The sequence below is a fragment of the Brassica napus genome, chromosome A2, assembly GCF_020379485.1.
Source record: "Brassica napus cultivar Da-Ae chromosome A2, Da-Ae, whole genome shotgun sequence".
In the NCBI taxonomy this organism is placed as follows: Eukaryota; Viridiplantae; Streptophyta; class Magnoliopsida; order Brassicales; family Brassicaceae; genus Brassica; species Brassica napus.
This window is the reverse complement of record NC_063435.1, coordinates 8494513-8512413: the sequence shown is the minus strand read 5'-3', so window position 1 is coordinate 8512413 and position 17901 is coordinate 8494513. Positions and strand designations below refer to the sequence as shown.

General features: G+C 34.2%; 2 protein-coding genes across 5 annotated transcripts; one reads left to right on the top strand and one right to left on the bottom strand.

Moving 5' to 3' along the window:
• The first annotated feature begins 2343 nt into the window (after nucleotides 1-2343).
• Nucleotides 2344-17134, top strand: LOC106391900 (cytokinin hydroxylase-like). Of its 4 annotated transcripts, none has more exons than XM_022701919.2 (4): nucleotides 2344-2726; nucleotides 3100-3577; nucleotides 4230-4602; nucleotides 16755-17134. In XM_022701919.2, the coding sequence occupies exons 1-4, from the start codon at nucleotides 2447-2449 to the stop codon at nucleotides 16803-16805; spliced, it is 1182 nt and encodes a 393-aa protein (XP_022557640.1). In that variant the 5' UTR covers nucleotides 2344-2446; the 3' UTR covers nucleotides 16806-17134. The 4 variants fall into 4 exon arrangements, with proteins under 4 accessions (XP_022557640.1, XP_022557645.1, XP_022557641.1 ...); XM_022701924.2 differs by lacking the exon at nucleotides 16755-17134 and adding an exon at nucleotides 11595-11778 and having other exon boundaries at nucleotides 2345-2726; XM_022701920.2 differs by lacking the exon at nucleotides 16755-17134 and adding an exon at nucleotides 4988-7641 and having other exon boundaries at nucleotides 2345-2726.
• LOC125585667 lies at nucleotides 5333-8615 on the bottom strand. Its single transcript, XM_048755126.1, has 5 exons — nucleotides 7928-8615; nucleotides 7355-7549; nucleotides 7128-7265; nucleotides 6920-7031; nucleotides 5333-5618 (listed from the first exon to the last, which is right to left on the bottom strand). The coding sequence occupies exons 2-4, from the start codon at nucleotides 7547-7549 to the stop codon at nucleotides 6930-6932; spliced, it is 435 nt and encodes a 144-aa protein (XP_048611083.1). The 5' UTR covers nucleotides 7928-8615; the 3' UTR covers nucleotides 5333-5618; nucleotides 6920-6929.
• Nucleotides 17135-17901: the final 767 nt, after the last annotated feature.

Genomic DNA, 17901 nt, shown 5'->3' with positions numbered 1-17901 from the left:
TATCGGATCCGGGAGCACAAGTCACTTCTAGGCCAAATTACAAAAGTGTGTGGATCGATTAATTGAACTTTTTATTAATAAGATTTTTAGGTTATGGTACCATGTTAAGTTTCATGGACTTCTAACTCAAAATCAGTTGACAATAAATGAACCGGTCTAAATTCCTTATACATTATCTATGACCATGTTGTTCAAAAAAATACTTTACCCATGACCATCAAAATTCCCGATATAAAAGCTTTATATTCTCATATAACCCCACAAGATAATGGTAAATATGACCATTAATTTTGACAATATCTCAGTATAAAAATCGGTTGAGGTCAGATCAAACGGAAGAATTCAGCCAGACCGGTTCAAGAGCAATCGGGCTTTTTCAGAAGGTGTGATCTGTTTCGGTTGGCTAGAAAATATATGATCATGTTAGATAGGATGTTAATTTTTAGGACTTTTTAGTTTAAAACCAATTATCGAATCTCTTATATATTATTTATGTTTCACTGAAACTCCATTTGTAGAGACTTATATTCTTACACATTATTTATAAAGTAAATAGTAAATACTTTTATTTGCATTATGTTATATAGTAGAAGTTTATCTTTTTTTTTGATCAAAGTAGAAGTTTATCTCTATTAGTTTAAATAAATAATAAGTTCTTCCATGCATGTTTACAACCCGGTCTAATTTCCTGATATAAAAAAACACTAATAAACATTTAGTTAACTACTGAGCTACGAGAACTTCCACAACTGAGCTTATATTTTATTGAAGGTACATATAATTATATAAATATCGTTTAGTGGTTGGTAGGTAGATATAAAATAGTGGACAGCAAGTTTTGTCCCCGAAAGTTTAGTGGATTTCTCGTGCGAAAGTTTCGATATATTGTTTCTAGTGGTAATTTAGTAAAAATCTAATAATCTCTTAGCCATAGTATCTTTGTCTAGGTTGCACGGAAGCTTTATCAGACGTCCGCTTCCCGCTTTGTAATCAGAATCGAAACTTTGTGAAACTCTACGGAATCTCACTTCCAAATGTTTCTAAAATATTTTATTTTAAAACATGGTAAAAGCTTACAATTCTTTTTGTTGGAATCACGCTTCCGTCGAAAAAAAAGAATGTCATAAATAATAAGATATAAAAATCTGATTTTTGTTTTTATATAAAATCTAAATTTAATAGTAATATAATAGAGAGAAAATAAATATACAAATATTAAAACTAATACTATAAATTATTTTTATGCACTGAAGTTTTTTACTAGAGATATAAAATATATTATTCAAATATATTATGTCAATTAGTTATGAAATATTAAAACTAATTAATATAACAATTTCTTATAAACTTAATTTATGTGTATTTTTACAGTTTTAATATAAAATCATTCTAAATTATTATAAATGAATAAATGTTTTATTTTAATTAGAGTCATATAATTTTAGTAACAAATTTTATAATTTTATAATTTTTTATATTTTAATATGTATATATATACGCTTCCAACACGTATCCGCTTTCTAATTTTTTTTAAAAATTATCGTTTTTGCGCTTCTATATGGTTTCGCTTTCGCGTACACGCTTTTGTTTCCATGTAACATAGATCTTTATCAATGTATAACTGAATTTTTTTTTTTTTTTTTGTCACGACAATGTATAACTGAATTAATGTCAAAAATTTTGAGATTAATTATTTATTTGATTTCTACAAACAAATAAAATAAATAACTCTAATATATAGTATGTAAAATTATAATAATACAGTCTGTATATTGAGTCCATGATCTGCCTATAACGCTCTGACCGACCACGATTAATGAGCCACCCACATCCGTTCACTCGGTCCGTGGACTCCATCCTCTGTGACGGGTGGTGTGTTAATTTCTCTGAGGCTCTATAGTCATGTTTACTGAACCTACAATCACCACGTGACCTTTCTCCGTGCTTTGACTTCACTTGCACGATATCGCGAATCACTTCTTGATAGATCACTCATCCTTCCACTACTGAAGCTCAAACATACTTGACTCTGGATTCTAAACGGATGTATGCCTGGAAAAAATAAGTGCATTTTGGTGAGATAAATAATCAAATCAATTATTTTAAGCTTTTTTACGTATATTAGAAATCAGAAAATCAGAATGTTACACTGCCATTTATGAAAATATTGCTAGCATCTAATAATTCTTGTTCCCCTTGCATGTTTTTACATTAATAGCGAAGTCTACCAAAGAGATCGAATAGATATATTTTTTAAAGAAAATCTCAATTAATAAGGAAAAGAAAAATGCCAGGAAAAAATAATGTGAAACTACCCAGCACTATAAATACATGTGGTCTTCAGCAATATTGTTCACTATATCTCGCCGGCAAAAAAGTTCACTATATCTCACCAAACTCTCTCTCAATATCTTCAACTTTTTAATAAAAGAAAATAAAGAGGGAAATGATGTTTGTTTCAGTAAAGTATGCCCTCGTGATAGTGATGACCTTGATATTAAGAGTCCTATACAACTTCATTTGGTGTTACTACCTCACACCAAGACGCATTAAGAAGTTAATGGAACGTCAAGGCATCACCGGCCCAAACCCACGCTTCCTTACTGGAAACATCATCGACATCTCCAAAATGGTTTCTTACTCTGTCTCCGATCATTGCTCTTCCATCCACCACAATATCGTTCCTCGCCTTCTCCCTCACTACGTCGCCTGGTCTAAACAATATGGTACGTACCCAGGTCCAACGTTCCTGGATGTCAGGTGTAAGATTATTTTTTTTACATATGTTTTTGTTATTATAAAATTAAAATTCAATTAATTTTTCTTGAATGTTGGCGTCAGAAACATTAAAGCCACAAATTATAGTTTCATTTGACGATATATGCTTTCAAGTGGATATGCGTGCAATGCATTTTCATTGAAAACAAAGTCGGATCTGAGACTTATGAAGGTCATGAACATTTTTATAATAATTTTAATATTTAAACTTTTTAACAATTTGGAGGCGATGCAACCCATGCATAATACTTGTTAAAAATTTGGTGGCTGACATACATTTACGCCATGTCATTACGAAATGACGAAAATTACCTTTTGCAGGGAAGAGATTTATAGTATGGAACGGGACGGAGCCGAGGCTGTGCTTGACGGAGACGGAGATGATTAAAGAGTTGCTGACGAAGCACAATTCCGTCACCGGTAAATCATGGCTCCAGCAGCAAGGCACTAAAGGGTTTATTGGACGTGGTCTTCTCATGGCCAACGGCGAGGCTTGGCACCACCAGCGCCATTTGGCAGCTCCTGCGTTCACACGTGATAGGCTCAAAGGATACGCGAAGCATATGGTGGAGTGCACAAGGGTGATGGCGGGGAAGCTAAGGAAGGAAGTTAAGGAAAGTGGAGGAGATGATAAAGAGGTGGAGATTGGAGAGGAGATGCGGCGGCTCACGGCGGATATAATATCTAGGACGGAGTTCGGAAGCAGTTACGACAAAGGAAAGGAGCTTTTCAGTCTACTCACTGTCCTTCAGCGACTCTGCGCTCAGTCCACTCGCCACCTCTGTTTTCCTGGAAGCCGGTGAGTTCTTCATCTTTTCTTCGATTTAACGCTATGATTGATATAATTCGCCTAACTCATGTGATTTAATTAAAAAAAAATTTATAACACATTTATGCTGAACTACAACTTTTTTTTTTGAACTACAACTTATATATTCATTCCATTTCATATTATGTATTGTTTAATGATTTTTCCCACATATAAAAATTTCTACTATAATTTTTACTAACACATAATTTTGTCTCTTTTATTAAAATTAACATAATTAAATTTAAAGCTTTATATAAGTTTTTGCATAAAAATTTAAAACAACAATTAATATAGAAAATATAATAATCATCTTTAAATGGCACTCAATCCGAAACGGCATTCTGCAGTATAGTTTCACAAGTTCTAATTAAATACTTAAATCAGTTCTATAGTATTGATAAAACTGATGTAACTTTAATTCAACAATATCAACATTATTAAAATAAAATTGAAATAACTTACATGAGTATAAAAAACTAAAAAGCATTACTTTCGTACATGGTTACTAATTCTTAATTCACTAGCGCGCCAAAATAAAAACGTTGCATGCAACTATTTGACCTTTATCGTAATTTTTTTTTTTTTGCTAAAAGACCTTTATCGTAATCCCGACGTGTAATTATTCTTTGTGTTTCTATAGGTTTCTACCGAGCAAATACAATCGAGAGATAAAGAGTTTGAAAACTGACGTAGAACGTCTTTTGATGGAGATTATAGAGAGCCGGAAAGACAACGTAGAGATCGGTCGGAGCATCTCGTACGGGGACGACCTCTTAGGGCTTCTCCTGAACCAGATGGATCGCAGCAAAAACAACCTTAATGTTCAAATAATAATGGATGAGTGCAAAACTTTCTTCTTCACTGGTCATGAGACAACCTCTCTTCTTCTCACGTGGACCCTCATGCTCCTTGCTCATAATCCCACGTGGCAGGAAAAAGTACGCCGTGAGGTCCGACAAGTTTCTGGCCAAGACGGTATCCCTTCCGTTGAGCAACTCTCAAGTCTTACCTCGGTACGTTATTCTTACTCACACTGCTACATTTGTCTTCTTATTGTTCATTTACACTGGAACAATGGTTTCTATCGCCATCAAAATCACATGGACTTTGCAATTTTGCCGAAATCTGTCGAAAGATCAATTCACAAAATCACAACGATTTAAAAGTTATTTTCTTTACGAAAAAATATTTTTAAAAATATATAATTGAAGGAGACAGTTCATTTGTGTTTCACGTTTTCCATTGAAATTCCCAAAAAGTAATTTATAAAAATAAAACATTGGATATTAAAATATGTAAAAGCAATAATTAACTTGAAGCCAAAAAGAAAGAAAAAAAATATATATCGTTTATAACAATTGAAACATACATGTTAATGTCTTATGCGTTATGCATCAGAATACACATGTCGACTAAGTTTTGACTTTGGGCGAGATTTGGGATAGAATCACAATCATTTCTTTTATTTTCTTAAAATGTCTTGGTGTGTAATGCCAATTTTTATGGGTGGGGGTGGGGTACTACCTTCTTTCAACACACTACAGGCAATGCCACTAAATCTCAATTAGTACATATCTGGTCAACTTTAATATGATATATATTGTTATATATCTACCCACAAATTTGTATTAATGTATTCTCCCGTAAATTATTATATAGTGTTTCTGTCAACTAAATAAACAAAAATGTAAAGATGGTTAATTGATTGATTAGATATAGTTCAGAGTCTGATAATGCATGTCATGCATGAATGAAACACATAGTCATTTATATAGAAAAACATTGAAGCAAGTAGCATGTGGGTACATACACCCGTGAGTACAAAAGTAAAGCCGTGGGGACATGCCCATGATTTGATACATAAAACGAGTGTAGAAAGTTGAAAAAAACTACACTCTCCCGTGATTCCATCTTACATACCCTACCACTACAACCACCTACTACTACATTACCACCCGTGACTTGATTTGATACATAAAGAAACAGAGACCTGCAACCATCCACGCATCCTCCTCTTTGAACCCGTGACCTACAAAGCACAACAGTTACAATATCAATATACATCAAGGAAAAGATTAAAACACAAACATCATACACTGCATTTCCTAGCAACCAACTGTAAATTTCAAAAAAAATAACCACTCACCAACTTAAAGCAATTCAGATATGAGTTTGTTTTTTAGAGCAAGCTCTTGATCTGTAAGTGTATCAGCGTTTTTGCCTAGCAACCTATCAAGTATTTTCTGTTTGGATAAAATATTCTTGGCTGCTAGAATGGTTTCGATCTGATCAAACGCTGCTTCATTGCCATGCTTCTTGCGTTTTGCTGCTTTGCTAGCCTTGACTCCGGGAGGTCTAACATCTTCCTCGCGACCCACCTCATCCGCAGTTTCCTTCCTTTTCTCCTTTGCACCATTTGATTTCAGACTGTGTGATCTCCATTTTTGATCAAACCGAAGCTCCCTCCAACAATGTTCAAGAATGAACTTGGATTTGTAGTCATTAAAGAAGATGTCATGAGCTACCTTCATGACATCATTCTCATTATGTCCACTCGCCTGCTCCTTCAGAGCAGCTTCATGACATCCCACGAACTTACACACCTGCTCATTAATCCTTCCCCACCTCTGCTTACATTGACTCCACTCCCTAGGAATAGAGCCAACGAGCAGAGGGCTAGCATTCAGGTACTCCTCTATTCTCTTCCAAAATGCTCCTAGCTTCTGTTCATTACTGGTTATTGGATCCTTGCTGGTGTTCAACCAAGCACTGATCAACACCAAATCTTCTTTGGTTGTCCACTTCCTCCTTTCCGGAGGTTTAGGAACCTCAGAAGATCCTATTTCTATTGGCTGAGGGGTCTGGGAAGTAAGCAGGTTAACAAAGCCGGGAGAGTTTAGGGGAAAAGGATCCATTTTGGTTGAGTATTGAAGTTTTTAAGTTTTCGTTTATGTTTTAAGATGTCGATTAGCTAGGTTTTTAAACTACTTTTGGGTTTGCAAGTACAAGGAAGTAAACACCTTCTAACCACTAAAAATTGATGACACTTAACTTAACTACACAACTACTTCACACAGACCATTCAATAAACATCAAATCAGGTTTTCAAATTAATTATTTCAAGTTTAAATTTAGTTCTGGTTCAGTTGAAGTTTAAATACAAGTTCACACAGACCATTCAAAAATTGATTACACTTAACTTAACTACTTAACTACACAACTACTTCAGTTTTGGTTCAGTTCAAGTTTAAATTCTACTACTACTCTAACCTACTCTAGTTCAAGTTCAAATTCATTATTAGGCAACAACTCTAGGGATAGTGTGGTTACCTTTGTGTTTTCAGTCGAAGCAGCATTTCTCCAAGTGATCCACTTGCACGGTCAGGTTATAAACCTTCCCAGTGAGCCTATCAACCTCCACAGTGAGGGCTTTTACCTCTGCCTGTTCAAGGAAATGACAATGAGATGGTGTTAGTCACTGTATAAAAGATAAGAAAAAAATTACAAAACAAAATTCATAAGTGGGAAGTCAGATTACCTCCAGACTCTTGATCTTATTATTCACTTCCGGCAGCCACTTGATCACCGCCTCCACCTCCTCCACACGACTTGTGAGCCGTTCGATATGCTCCTGCACACCAATGACCCAAGGCTGACGATAATGAAAACCATCAGCCTTGGTAACAACACATAAACTATATCAGATTGTTAATTAACAGACAAAAACAGAAGACATAATTTAAAAGACAAGAACCCGTTTTATACCTCGTAGTTTATGCAGGTGAAGAAACGCTTGCCGGGGAGAGTGTCGTATTCCTCCTTCCCACGAACCTCGTGAATTATACTCCCACCGCAGGGACACCTCGTCGGAATCCCGTGTTCTGAATCACACACGATTGAAAGCATATCGATGTGCTCCTTTCTTCTCTTTGTGTCTCTTATCTCTGCTTCGGGATCCATCTGTATCAGGAAAACAAATAATTAGAACAGAAGCAACCGAGAAACAAAAAAAAAAAAATTTGAAAGACTAACTAAAAACCCCCAAATCCAATTCAAATCCACGATGAACGAACTATAAAAGAAATCTGTATGTTGATTTAAACGAAGAAATTAAAACCCCCTTTTAGATTTCAAACCCTTACACGAAACCCCCAAATCGAAATGAAATCCACGATAAACGAACCCTAAAAGGAAACCGTATGTCGATTTTAACCAAGAAATCGAAACCCCCTTCTCGATTTACAACCCTAAGATGAAACCCCCAAATCGACATCCTTAACCTAGAAACCTCTCGAGATCAAATCGAAGCTATCTCGTCCCGGAGTGATTGAGACTCACCTGAGAGCGTTTACGAGTGACTCCGACGACGAATTGATCGAGAAAAGCTCCGGCTCTGGACTCCGACACGAAATCGCCTCAGAGACAGAGAAACCCTAGATTTCGAAGAGAGAAGAGAAAATGGGATCTTTCACGCGATACCCTTTTTTTCTCACTCAACACGCGAGATCGCGTAGCCACTCCCTCTGCGCCGCGTGGCATGACCCCGTATCATACGGGCTCACTTGGAAGACCCGGTTCACGGGTTGAAACCCATTTATTTATTTTTTTTAATCGAAAAGCCCTATGATACCGAGCCTATGACTCCCTCATAAACCCCCGATGCGGGTGGTCTGACACAACAAGTTTTAGATATTCACTTTTGTAACTGGTATTTTATTAAATTAATATATTATTTACATTAGCATTGGTGCAACATCAGATTAGATAAGAGACCCATGATGAATTGGTTTTCCACCCTTAAAATCAAACTAAGGAATATTTGAGTGATGGATAAATAAAATATGCCACTTGTTTTAAAAGATTAGCACTACAACATGCGTTGCATAAAATACTGCAAAAAAAAAAATCATGAACTAATGATTCGATTTGACAGCTTGAAAGAAAGATAATTCTTAAAACTAAGTAAAAGATCTTTGAGAAAGAGTCATATGGCACTTCACAAGTTTGCTAGATATGATTCTTAATAAGATTAGGTAATATAATATTAAACTAACATCTTTCTTTTAAAATTTTTTTGAACAGTTAAACAAAGTGATAAACGAGTCACTAAGACTTTACCCTCCTGCCACTCTTCTACCAAGAATGGCATTTGAAGACATAAAACTCGGCGACCTGATCATCCCTAAAGGCTTATCTATATGGATCCCTGTCCTGGCGATTCATCATAGTAAGGAATTATGGGGTGAAGATGCGACTGAATTCAATCCTGAACGCTTTAGTTCTAGAAATTTCGCGTCAAGTCGTCATTTCATGCCTTTTGCAGCCGGTCCTAGGAACTGCATTGGCCAGAATTTTGCGATGATGGAGGCAAAGCTAATATTAGCAATGCTTGTTTCCAAATTCAGTTTCACAATATCGGAGAATTATAGACATGCTCCTATAGTTGTGCTTACTATAAAACCTAAGTATGGAGTTCAACTAATTTTGAAGCCACTGGATTCGTAAAGGGGGGGAGACCTATCTTATTAAGCTTCCTGAGAGACTACTGAATTTTGAGTAACATGAGGGAGTTGTAATTGAATGATTTTGAAATGAGTATAATGAAGAGTTATTGGGTTCAGTTTAGGAGACACATTATCTAATCTTTCTTTTTTTAATAATCGAGGTAGATACAAGACCTGAAAAACAAATTAATATATCTCCAAGATCTTTTAAAAACTAGGTTTTATTGTGTTCCTATAAACTGCGGGATTATTTGATAGGATATATTAAATAACAACACATCAGTTATTATATAGTATAAAATACAAAATATTGCTATTGGTCATCTATTCTTTTAAAAATATTAAATGGTAAAATACAATATATTGCTCCAAAAACAAAACGTCTTTTTAAAGATAAAGAAATTGATACTTAATTTTTTTGTCACCAGCACAAATACATAAAGAAATTGATACTTAATTTTTTTTGTCATCAGCACAAATATACTCGATTAAGACTCTGCTAACTAAGACCATCTCCATCCATTAGGACCTCTAATGAGTTCTAATGATTAAATTAAGAATAAATAAAGTGATTTGGCAAGTTTAGAACTTTGGTTAGTGGAAATAATTTTTTCCTTCTCCAATGGGAGAACCTCATAGGGGTTCTCTCTGCAACACGTCTCATTTCCATTTTTTTTTGTCATCCTTGTGATTTAATCATCGCATGCATGCATTTCACAAACTAATTTATTTCCGAGCATTCATTTTTGTACTTTTCTTCATGATGGTGATCATATTGGTGTGTTAAAAAGACGAGGTTATGTTTTCTTTTATCATCAATGGGAAAGTGTTGAAGACAAGGAATTGGACAAACATCAGCTTCTGTACAGACTTACAGAAACAAGCACCACAAAAACTAGCAGTGTCATACGTCCACCATCCTCCTCCTCCTCCCCTTCACCACCAGCTCTATCTTCATACTCACTTTTGTTCTCAACATACCAATGAAGGTTCACTCCTTTACCAGCAACACCGTACCCCAACCTATACTTCTCCTCATCCGGATCCCCTGCCCTCGCTGCAGCATCTTTCGCAGAGGCTCTCGCGGTCGCAGCAGCTTCTTTCCTCACCTTCTTCCTCCTCCCCAGGCTTACCATCATCCTTCTTCGGTGTTAGCTCGATGGGGTCGAAGATCTTGATCCTCCTCCTCCTCCTCCCATTCACGAAATCGAAAGGATGATTTTACCAATCCGAGAAAGAGATTGAAATGAGATTCGAGAGAGAAGCGGAATCTTCGAGAATGGAGGAGAAAGAAAACTAATTTCACACAAACGAAGGAGAGAGAGAGACATTAATGTGTGTTCTAATTACAAGATGACACGTTAGGGTGTCTTACTGATTCTAAAAAGTCCACGTTTGGCACCGGTTTTCTGTTTATTTAGCATTTTTCATTTATTTTTATTTTTGCTTTTGGTTAGAACCTGTATTAAACTACCCCGATGGAGGTGCTCTAAACATGCGACTATGTGTCCATAAAGACAAAAGAAGATGGTTGATTGCAAGTACCAAGTGCAAGACTGTCTGCACTTGTGTTTTGAGTCTGGAAAGCAAGATATATATATGTGTGATCTCTAAAGTGTGAAATTTTTTCTTGATCCGTCAAATCACTTCAAGATAAAATGCAAAAGAAGGTTATTCTTCTGGTTCCCAAAATTATCTTGACCAACTGAAAACAATTTATCGCAAATGTTACATGAAATTTTCGTAGATTTTTCATGCTTTCCATCACCCAAATGAAGACTTCAAACTCTGTGTGTAGAAGAGAAATGTTATTTCTTGTATTTCTAGCCTCCATCAATCCATCAAACCCTTCCAGAGTACTATACCAGTCATTACCAGCGGGGAAGTTCAGTCATATAAAAGGTCTAATCACTAACAGTTCCCATCCCAGTTCACTTCTTCTCCTCCTGCTTCTGATGAATCTTGAAAAGACGCATCCACCTCCACCTCTTATAGGCGTCGGGTCCAGAGTACCTTATCTTTCCATGATCCATCAGTGAAATACCATCTACCTATACTTCGGAGCATTATTTAGGTCTCTTCCTTTATGATCCTTATGTTTTTAATCTGAGTCCCATTATCCATTTTTTTGGATTTGTGGCTCCTTTCAGAGTATAGCCTATTATGCCTCATGTCTCTGCTAATTTTAGAATATCTCTAGGATCACTGTCTATGCCATTGAAAATCTTATCATTTGAGCTTTCAAATATACCATAAAATCCAAACAAAATGAACATTTTTAGTGATTGATGAAATCCTCTAAAACTGATGATCCATGTTTGCAAAAACCCATACCTGAAAAGTTGGTGGACATTGAAATAATACATGGTTTACTGATTCCTCATATGCAGCACATCTCTCACATTTAATACTTCAAGATTTTAAATTTTTCTGTACATGTAAACATCATGTAATGATTTGTCAAAGGTAGTGTTCAGCTTTGGGAGACATTTCTTTTTCAGGAATGAGCCCGAAAAGCCTTTGTGTCTGGACCATAAAGTTGAAGTGGTCTTGTCTATCCGGGTAGTGATGGTCTACGTCATAACAAGATTTCACCATATATTTACCTGATTGTGTGAAATGTCATCCATCTTTATCTGAAATGTAATGTCTACTTAAAGGAACCCCCTCAATAATTGTTGCTTCTTCTTGTTCCACCAATAATATAATAATCTGAAAGTTATTTACTGTTTGCTGGTCTCGGGCGAGAGACTGGAAACCAAGGATCATTCCATACTAAGATAGATGATCATGTTCAAATTCTTTTGATTAGTCCTTAGCTAACCAGAGATCTAGCTGATACAATACTTCGTCAACCGTTGGATGATGAATAAGATCGAATCAGTTCTAAAGGGCTTGTCTTTCTGAAATACTGCCCTTTAAAAATCCTGGCGAATGATGAATTTGGTTTCTCGATCAAACACCAGAATTGCATTCCAAGCATTGCTGTATTAAAATCCACAATCGTCTTAAATTGACAATCAAAGCACTCTTCCTTTTTTGCTCTCTGCTCTCCGAATATTGGCAATCAAAACCTCCGTGTAAATAATAAATAAATATGGAGACAGTGGATCCCTCTGCCTTATGCCTCTACTAGGCACTATATGACCTCGAGGTTGGCCATTTAGTAAGACCTTGTATTGCACCGATGTAATATATTCCATCATCAACTAAATCCAATGTGAGTTGAATCTCATCTTTGTTAGCAAAGCCTGAACAATGGCCTATTATACTCTATCATAAGATTTACTCATATCCGTTTTTATCGCCATAAATTTGTTTTAGCATGAATTGTTTGTCCTTAATCTATGAAACATTTTTTAAGCTATCAAAATATCATATGTAACTAGACCGCCCTGGAAGAACGCCGAATGGGTCTCCGAGATTAGTATCGAAAGACATTTCATTAGCCTTCCGCACATCACCTTTTGAAATGATCTTATATTCCACATTGCAAAGAATTATTTGTCGCAATTCGGTCAAACTAGTAGGTCTCCATTTTGGGAATCAAACATATATTCTTTACGTTGAACCTTTCATCCAATCTCCATGTCCGCATAAAATTGTTCACTAGATCAAGAAGATCCACCTTAATTATATGCCAGGCATGTTGAAAAAAGAGGGTTATAATTTCATCTAAACTTGGAGCTTTTTGAGATCATCATAAACAAAACTTGTCTAACTTCCTCTTCAGTCGCTACTGCTGTTAACCGAGTCTTTATCTGTGAAATGATACTGGTCGGAATCCCCACCCCTCCCCCCACTTCATATGTTATCCATTGGCCCTCTTCGTTTTGTAACCTGATGATCCTATGTCTTGACCTTTTTGTTTTTTTCAGCATGGTAAATTTTGTATTTGAATCCCCTGCATAATGCCACATATTCGTATCCTCCTCATCTTTGTATGATTCCTGGAGTTTCTTTGATACCTCTAGAATGACCTCTTGGGTCTTGTTATAGTCAGTTTGAGCTTCTTCTAATGCTTTTTGTAGTTCATTTATCCTTTCATGTGGGGGATTTTCTCTATCTGACTATTTCATGTCTACAGTAACCAATTTTGACACAAAATCTTAACTTTATTGTTCTGTAGTTGATTCCCACCTCCACAATAGATTCAATTAAACTCTACTAACCAATCCATTTTTTGTCAAATCAAATTTGTCCTCTCTTCCTTGAAACCTTATCTTCAATTCTTGCTACTATTGGTCGAGGATCTGATCTCACCATACATGAATATTGTATTAAGGAGCAAGGAAATAATGTGTGCAAATCTTCATTGGCTATTGTCATATCCAGTCAGCATCAAATCATATGTTTTTCCCTCCTGCCTTACCATGACATTTGGTTTCCTAATGCTGGAAACTCAATCATTCCACAATTTCTTATCATATTGTTAAAAGCCATAAAAGATCTAATGTTTCTTGATTCTCCTCCTTGTTTTTCAAGGTTTCTAGTGATCCCATATTAAAGCTTTTAAAAATGTTTTTTCACTATATATATATTTGGGTAACATTGCAGTAACAAAAAATACTCGTGTCTCATGACACTGTCGTTCTCCTCTCGCCAATATCGCCATGACCCCGGATGATTATCTATATATTAAAACTGGAATACTTTTTGGTACTGTTTAGAAACATAGATAGCAGTATAAATGAGAATTGTTTGGAAACATGTATAACCGTATTTTTTTTATCATCAGCATAAACAGACTCCTAAGACTATACAACCAAACTAGTAACTCTGCATCCATGTGAACGACAAAAGACAATTGCTTTCTGGCACTGTGTGCTAGACAATTCGCCTGTGTGTTATGTGTTATGGGTACATGAATGATGTTCGAGTTGTTGAAACTTTCTTTCACGATTCTGATATCTTCCAAATAACTTGCAAAAGCTGGCCATTCTTCTGGTTCCAAAACCATTTTCACCAATTGAGAACAATCTGTTGCAAATGTCACCTCGAACTGACGTAAATTCCGCATACATTCTATTGCCCAAATAAGCGCTTCCACTTCCGCATGAAGGAGTGCCAGACTCGCCCTTATGTTCTTTGCGCCCATCAAACCATCAAAACCTTTCAAAGTACTATACCATCCTTGTCCTAAAAAAATCTCCTCATATTTCCATGACTCATCTGTAAACATGGATAACCGTATAAAAAAGATGTATAGTGTCATTTTAGTAATTTTATTAATATAATTACATTAATTGTCTTTTCATATTTCACTCAGTTTAACAATTTCATTAATTATATTACCTTTCATTAATTATATTACCTTTACAATATATCACATTATTAATTCTATTACATTAATAATAATAATAATAATAATAATAATAATAATAATAATAATAGTGCATATTTTTATTTTATTAGTTAATCAACATTAACTTTGTGCCAATTATAAAATCAAAAATGTAAATAACTGGATTTTGCATATGGATAAATGTTCGGTTTAGTTTGTTTTACTAAAATATTTTTTTATTTTAGTTTTAATCAGTAGAAAATTACATGGCTAAAATATAAATGACATACTTTTGTGAATAAAATAATAACTTAAATCAAAATAAGAAAAATGTATTACATTTATTGTCACTTAGTTTTTCACTCCATATAATTATTTTACTCTTAACCTAGTTTCGCATCACTTGCATCTTCGTCCTTGACGTTCTGACATAGCTTTAAACCGTATGTGATGTTATTGGACCCATTGGAATCGTTTAAGGGAACCTTCGGTTCTAATTCGAGACATGAACCAGTGTTGGCAAATTGAAGAGGGAGATCGATATTCTTCATCTTCTTGTGAGGCCTCCGTGTATTTTTGATAGGAGGAAGAACATATTTGGGAATAGTATCAGCACTTTGTGTTTGATTTGGAAGGAAGAGAGAAAGAGAGTTTCATGAGGATAATTTCTATTTAATAAGTCCATCTACTTTATATATTAATCTATGAAAATAGTACTTTTCACTGCCTTTTCAATTCGTTTGGTTTGGAAGGGAGAGAGAAAGAGAGTTTCACGAGGATTGGTTATCTTCTCTCTTACTCAAACGATGCCATAATGTTAAAAAGGCAGTGAGAAAGTATTCTTTCCATAGATTAATATAAAGTAGATGGATATATTAAATATGTAGTGGAGTAATGAGCTGAAAACATGGTGGTAAGTAGGGGTGGGAAAAAAACCGAACCAGACTAAACCAAATAGACACATCCGAACCCAAACCAAAGTATATATTTAAACCATTTGGTTCAAGATTTATCAACCCAAATAGTTTGATTTGGTTATGTTTTAACCGAACTGAACCAAAAAAACCAAAGTGTTTTTAATTAGATTACTTAAATATACTTATAGTATTAAGATTTAATATATTTTACTTTTAACCTAAATAATTAAATATAATTTATACATTTTAGTTTTAAATGAATAGAATAAACACAAGTAATAATAAAATAAAAGAATATGAATTTTATACATTAATATCAAAACCGAAAAATTACATATGGTATTTATATCAGGTTTGAAGATAATAACATAAAATTATTGGGATTATATATTCTACATTTTTATTGTAATTTTTGGCTTTACGTTTAAATACGAAGATAATAATGATTTTGTGTGAATTGATGTTTTTCTATGTTTTTCTACGCGTAAGGCGCAGGTCTCAAAATTAAATAAAAAACTCTTTCTATTTCACTTAATTTAGCCAAACACATAGAACAAGTCTTTTTTATTAGTTTATAAAATCAGTTAGGCATGAATATTGGATATTCATTTAGGTACATGTTGTTTTTTTCGGGTATCGTTTTTTTTTTTGAAATTAGACATCATTTGAATATTATAAATTTATGTGTAGGTTTTGAGTTAGATCTTTCTTGGTCTAGATGAGTTCAGTTATGATATATAGGAACCGACAAATGTCTAAATAACAAATGTATCTGAAACAGGTTCGAATATACCAAAATAACTATATTACCTGATTCGGTCTAGCTCTTTTGAATACAGTTAGCTATATTTCGACCCATCTAAAATATATAACACTAATTATGAAAACAAATATCGATGTTTAAAAATGTAAAACCAATATCCGCGCGGATGCAATCTGTCTTTCTTTATTTCTTCAGTTCTCCCTTCTGGTTCATATGTCGATTCCAATACATTTCCACTTGATTTTACAGTAAATATAGTAAAATAAATGTTATTAGTTACGGAAGAATTAAGAAAATAAGGAACGATAGATCCTACGTTGGCATAGATAGATATACTTTTGGATCAGAATTCAAAACTATATCCGTTTAGACCAAGTTTTCTATTTTTGTAATTAATATTTTTGAATGAATATGTTGTTCAAAAAACAAAGAGAATGAATATATAAATAATTCAACTTAAAAATGGTTTTATAATGATAATATAACTTTGTGGAATTCTATTTGAAAACATCATTGAAAAGACTATAAAAATACTTGTGGCTAAAGTTCATTAGAAGCAAACCAATTTTCCTTGCATATTTGTAGCTAATCCCTCTCATTGTCCGAATCAAAGAGACTTAAATTTGTTTGTCTATTTACTGATTAAGGCTAGATGAAGAAACATGATGTTCATCATGTATTTTCCCAAACCAAACAGGCTAGGGAAATTTGGGCAAGGTCTCCAACAACGAACATGCTACCGATATGAACCTTCTATAGCATGAGCACTAACTATTAAAAAAGGGCAAGCCAAGTGATTGGGGCGAAATAACACAAATCGTAGGCGAGAAGTATTCAAGTGCTTCATATCGGGTCAACGCAGATGATCAAAAATAACACACTTATGATCCGACATTCAATCATGGGAGAGGTATAATATAGACGTAAGACTCTTTTCCAAATTTGTTGACACTTGGCTAATTTGGGTTTATGTTTCTTGAAGTCCTTTATAAATTAGTATAGTAACAAACGATCGGAATACTTCTTGACATCAGTTGAAAGACACTTCAAATATGGATAAATAGTACTAAGTGCATTTTTTTGGAGACCAACCGGATCAGTTAATAGAACATAGAAAAAAAAAAAAAAAGACATTCTCCTTTGAGAGGATACACTATTTCTTATTCTTGCTCTTATTATTTATTTAAGTCTTAGCCATTTCTAAAAAAATTTATATTTTCCATGTTTTTTACTTTAAAAGTTACAGTACAAAGTGAATACTCAATGAATGCATTATTTTTTCGAACCATAGAAGCTTGTACTATTTTTCGTTGTTTCTATAATTCATTTTTTTGGCACCAGTTTATGGTATTATTTTGATCTTTATTGATTTGAATATCAGAGTGGCATCAAAAACATTTTTTTTTATGTTTAACATGGAGTATCTCATGTCCATAGAAAAGCTTAGACTAATATCCAAAAGAAGATGCAGTTCATAGATAAACTCATTTTCTGAATATTAAAATAGATCATAAACAATAGATTTAATCCTCATGGACACACAATAAAATATTATGAGTACTTTCAAACCCAAGTTTCTTAACAACCTAAAGCTCGCATCAAAAATATTATTCCGTTGTATTTTCTGAGCTTCGACGTATCTATCTATTTTGCTGGAGACTTTTTTCAAAAGTAGAAAGACCCGTATTCACATATAAATCATTATTAATATTTTAGCAGTATAATTCATAAATTTTATTTCCAAAATTTTAGCGATAAATTGTCCTTTTATTCGAATCTAATAATAGCAACTTAAAAATTGTCATTCAACTAGGTACATGTATTATTCTTGTTATTTATCAAGT

Excerpts from the sequence above, each read along its gene's own strand:
- LOC106391900 (XM_013832639.3), top strand. The coding sequence starts at position 2,447 with ATGATGTTTGTTTCAGTAAAGTATGCCCTCGTGATAGTGATGACCTTG. Across the intron at positions 2,727-3,099 it reads CGCCTGGTCTAAACAATATG|GGAAGAGATTTATAGTATGG; the intron begins GTACGTACCCAG and ends TACCTTTTGCAG. Across the intron at positions 4,603-8,671 it reads AACTCTCAAGTCTTACCTCG|TTAAACAAAGTGATAAACGA; the intron begins GTACGTTATTCT and ends TTTTTTGAACAG.
- LOC125585667 (XM_048755126.1), bottom strand. The coding sequence starts at position 7,549 with ATGGATCCCGAAGCAGAGATAAGAGACACAAAGAGAAGAAAGGAGCAC. Across the intron at positions 7,266-7,354 it reads TCACCTGCATAAACTACGAG|GCTGATGGTTTTCATTATCG; the intron begins GTATAAAACGGG and ends GTTGTTACCAAG. Across the intron at positions 7,032-7,127 it reads ATAAGATCAAGAGTCTGGAG|GCAGAGGTAAAAGCCCTCAC; the intron begins GTAATCTGACTT and ends TTCCTTGAACAG.